This window comes from Monopterus albus, unplaced genomic scaffold, assembly GCF_001952655.1.
Source record: "Monopterus albus unplaced genomic scaffold, M_albus_1.0 scaffold41.1, whole genome shotgun sequence".
Taxonomy (NCBI): Eukaryota; Metazoa; Chordata; class Actinopteri; order Synbranchiformes; family Synbranchidae; genus Monopterus; species Monopterus albus.
In genome coordinates, this window is record NW_018127921.1 from 613,749 (window position 1) to 617,836 (window position 4,088).

General features: G+C 40.6%; 1 protein-coding gene across 1 annotated transcript; it reads right to left on the reverse strand.

The window, feature by feature from the left end:
• Nucleotides 1-274: 274 nt before the first annotated feature.
• Nucleotides 275-2,784, reverse strand: kera (keratocan). The gene is made up of 3 exons (XM_020599431.1): nt 2,711-2,784; nt 955-1,829; nt 275-771 (listed from the first exon to the last, which is right to left on the reverse strand). Exons 1-3 carry the CDS (start codon nt 2,782-2,784, stop codon nt 602-604), a joined length of 1,119 nt encoding a protein of 372 aa, XP_020455087.1. The 3' UTR covers nt 275-601.
• Nucleotides 2,785-4,088: the final 1,304 nt, after the last annotated feature.

Consider the following 4,088-nt stretch of genomic DNA (forward strand, 5'->3'; position numbering starts at 1 on the left):
ATATACAAAACGTTAAGGACTATTGGCCATGAATTTTCACAGGTTTGTACTTTTATTCAATATTAAATAAAAATAAATTACCTGCAGTAAATATGCACATTTGTTGAATAGAATAATCTTTTAGTAAACCCACAATCCTAGAACATAAGACCACTCACAAGCTGGTCTTCTGTGTAAAGAAGAGTAATGACAGTGACTTTGCAAAGATCTCCACATATCTATCTTCTAAAATTATTGTCATGCTACATTGTAATAGATTTTGTTCAGAATTCTACATGCAGATGTTTACATCAATATAAGGCACAACTAGGTCAACAGATTGCAGCATCAGTTAAAGCTCCTAACCAATCATGTCCTTATCAACTTTGGTGTCCCTTTTGGATTTTATTTCGATTCCACTGAGAAATTTGCTTTTCCCCGAGACACAACAATAAAATAAGGTGAGGGCAGCTAGTTTAAAATATTTCACAAACATGCAAATATTACCTGTGTCAGCATTTTTGGCATATGGTTTCATAGGTCTCATTTATCAGACTAGCATTCTCATTGCCATGTCATTGGATCAGAATTAGCCAACAAAATGCTTAAAAATGTCCTCTTCTTAGATGACAATGGACCTCAGAAAGCGGAAGCACTGGATGACATCATGAGGAATTGGTGGTTGAATCTCATTGCCATCCAGTCGGAGGTAGCTCAGTCGAGGACCACTTTCATCGAAATAGTCATCAACACCATCAGCTGAGACAGGGCAGACACTGGAACCACTCACATCTGTGAAAGCACAAGGGGAATTAGCATTGTAACACTTACAATGTCATTACAGAATACCTGTTTGATGAACAATTCTATTTAAGAGAAGCCTAAAAGAAAGATTCTGTGCATCCTTAGCTCAAATGGATCATTATAATCAGAAAAAAATAGAGTAGGCGCTTTGGAAAAATGCCACAGACTTACTTTTGATCTTGTTGTGGTCAAGGTGAAGGTGTTCAAGACCAGAGGGAATGAGGGGAATCTCACTCAGCTGGTTGTGGGACAGCTGCAAGTCTAAAATGCTGGAGATATTAAAGACATTTTTGGGAATGCCACTGCTGCCAAGCTTGTTGTGGTTAAGCCTCAGAAACGCTACTTTAGGCAAACCTTTGAAATATCCAGCTGGGATCTTGTCAATGTTGTTGCCATCAAGATAAAGCTGAGTGGTGGTGGGTGGCAAGCCCAGAGGCATGCTTGTCAGCTGGTTCTTGGCTAGGTTGATCTGTACCAGGTTGTTTAGACCCTTCAGACTCACTTCAGTCACACCATCATCCATCAGCTTGTTTCCCTGGAGGTCCAGGAGGCTAAGTTTGTTGAGACCCTTGAAAACACCTGCAGGGATCTTGGAAATGCGATTGCGAGAGAGACGTAGATGTTCCAGGCTGGCTGGCAGGGGAGATGGCACAGAAGACAAGAGGTTGTCATCCATGTATAGATGCGCCAGGTGAGACATTGTGTTCAGGATACCTTCTTCAACTCCTTCACTCGTGACTTTGTTGTGGTTTAGGTTCATCCAGCGCAGTTGTGTAGCATTACGCAGGGCATCTGCTGACAGCACCTCGATTTGATTGTTCTGCAGGTAGAGATACCATGTGTATGGAGGAATTTTGGGGATACTCTTTAGACCTTTATTGTCACAGTAGACAGCATGAGGAAAGTTTGGTAGACAGCGACATTCTTGAGGGCAGGCCTGGATCTGGGCCATGTATTCCTCATAAGGCATGTCCTGGTTAAGAACTGGACCAACCAGACTCAAAATATAGAGAAAGCTAAGTAGAAGTGCCATTTCACTGTCCAACCTATGATAGAAAAGGAGAAAAAAAAACTATGTTATAGACAAATATCTGTGCAATATGCTACATAGTGTCACAAAACCAAAGAAGCACCTGACTGCTTTATTGAAGGTAAAAAGTTTCAAATAAGATGTTATGATTTGCAAAGGATTGGGGGCTTGGAGGAATTAAGACCACACTTTAAATGATGACCCATAAAACAGTCTATGCTTGAGAACCTGTGTCTAGATTAACAACTGTCTTGCCAAGGCCTTACATTTATAATGCTACCAATTCAATGATTTGCTTCATATAGAATTAAACTACTATGCAAACTGCGTCCCAACTCAGTCACCACCATGAGTTTATGCCACCTACGCTACCACTAATCATATTATGATTAGCCTTCTCTTTCTGGGTCATTGTTTTGCTGCCAGTGGTAGCTAAAAGTCCAAAGACAGGAAGCCGAATCAGATTAAATTTAATTGCATTAAGACAACCTTAAAGCTCATAACTGAAGACTTTGTACTGTATGTCAGTTGTAAGTTGCACAGTCTCCTTGTATTGGTGTGTTTGGCTAATACAGTGATGCATGCAAATAAACATGCAAGCGTACATTTCAGCTAAGCATTGCACACATTGTACTAGGAGGAAAGGTGAGATGCAAAAGGCCTAAAAGAGCAGAGAATAAACAGAATCCAAAGCCAGTACTACCATCTTCTTCCATCCGTTGGCTAAAACCTCTACTTGATTCCTCTCAGCAACCATCTGGTGCTTGTTTAAATTCTTTATAGTTTCCACATTTGTCTGGAGCTCATTTTGAGTAGGTCATGCTTTTTCATGGATGAGTGCACTACAAAGACAAAGCCAGCACACCTATTTTGAGAGATGTGCTCCAGCTTTCTCACCTCAGAGGGGTCAAAGCTTGATGACCCAGCTTTGAAGTATGAGGTATGGCACAAATGGAGAAAGTGTGATTCATGCTTGCATAAATCTGCAAGACAAACATCTACCAAACTACCAACCCTGGCATTCATCAATGATTCTGCTTTTGAGAAACCCATCTTACCTTAAATTCTGTAAATTCCCTCTTGTCTTTGTCTTTCCTCTGCAAGTGTAGTCCCAAATGATGAGGCTGTACCTCTCACATCCCTGTATTTGTACCATGAGCTTTGTCATTCATCTTGTGCCAGCCTGTCACTCATGATGACACCAAAGCTTCTTTCGGTCAATTAGATTCTGCAGGGATCAGAGGTCATGATCCCATCGTTGTATATCATGTGCTAAACCACTTCAGAACTTGGGACATGGGCAATTTTTGTTTTCTGACTTCCACAGCACAATTGTTTGTCCCTCGGTGACATGCTCAGTCTCTTTTTAACTTAAATCCTTTGTGAGTCCTTTGTGCTGCTGCCATACACAGTATGATCAGGATTAATTAATCCGTTTGCTGCACATTAGAGCTAAGATCTTAGAGTGTTTGCAGTCAACAGACAATATAATTAAGTACACAAATACAGGTCGGTATAATTGCGTGTTTTCTGCCTAATCCTTTAGAGTTTTCTTGGCACATAGATCCCATAAATTCCAAAATACATCATATGAATTTGACACCACAGGGTATCTAAATATTATTTCTGAGCATGTGTTTCTTTTTGGCCACAGTCTAACTAATCTTGAATAGTTCCAGCAGGATGAGACTTACAATCTGTTGATAGCAGCTGTGTGCAAACAGCAATGACTTCACTGTAGTTTATGTTAAAATGCACTTATAAAATAAAGTGGCGCATCCTTATTATTTGGCTGAAATCTGTGTGAACAGGGTGGTGCTATGAAGTTATCTCAGATTATGATGTTAAGAGGGAAGGTTCTGGCTCTACATGTACTGTGAAGTACAAAGCACAATGATGACGCACTCTGCTGAAGTAGAAAAGGTCTGCAGAGAAGGTAATAGCATTATGGGAGGGAGGACAGGCTTAATCTGGAGGGATTTTACAGCACACTGGCCTGGCAAATTGTTTTTGCAGAAGCTAGCTAGTGTCAGGATTAGTGACCTTTCAACATGCTAGCATGAGACCGGGCTAATTTCCAGTGATGATGACAAAAGCCTGAATGCAACAGAATAATCCCAGCTGATTTGTGTGAGCACAGGAGCAAGACTTATCCATGCAAACCCTTTAGAGCTCCTCCTGTGTTTGCAAAGGTGAACGGTGTTGTTCCTCTACAGGTTTTTAAACATTAAAATGTTTGCTCTGAGCACATTTATAGGAACTGTGTGTCAAAGAC

Excerpts from the sequence above, each read along its gene's own strand:
- kera (XM_020599431.1), bottom strand. The coding sequence starts at position 2,784 with ATGAATCACACTTTCTCCATTTGTGCCATACCTCATACTTCAAAGCTG. Across the intron at positions 1,830-2,710 it reads CAAGCTTTGACCCCTCTGAG|GTTGGACAGTGAAATGGCAC; the intron begins GTGAGAAAGCTG and ends TTTCTATCATAG. Across the intron at positions 772-954 it reads TGACCACAACAAGATCAAAA|ATGTGAGTGGTTCCAGTGTC; the intron begins GTAAGTCTGTGG and ends GTGCTTTCACAG.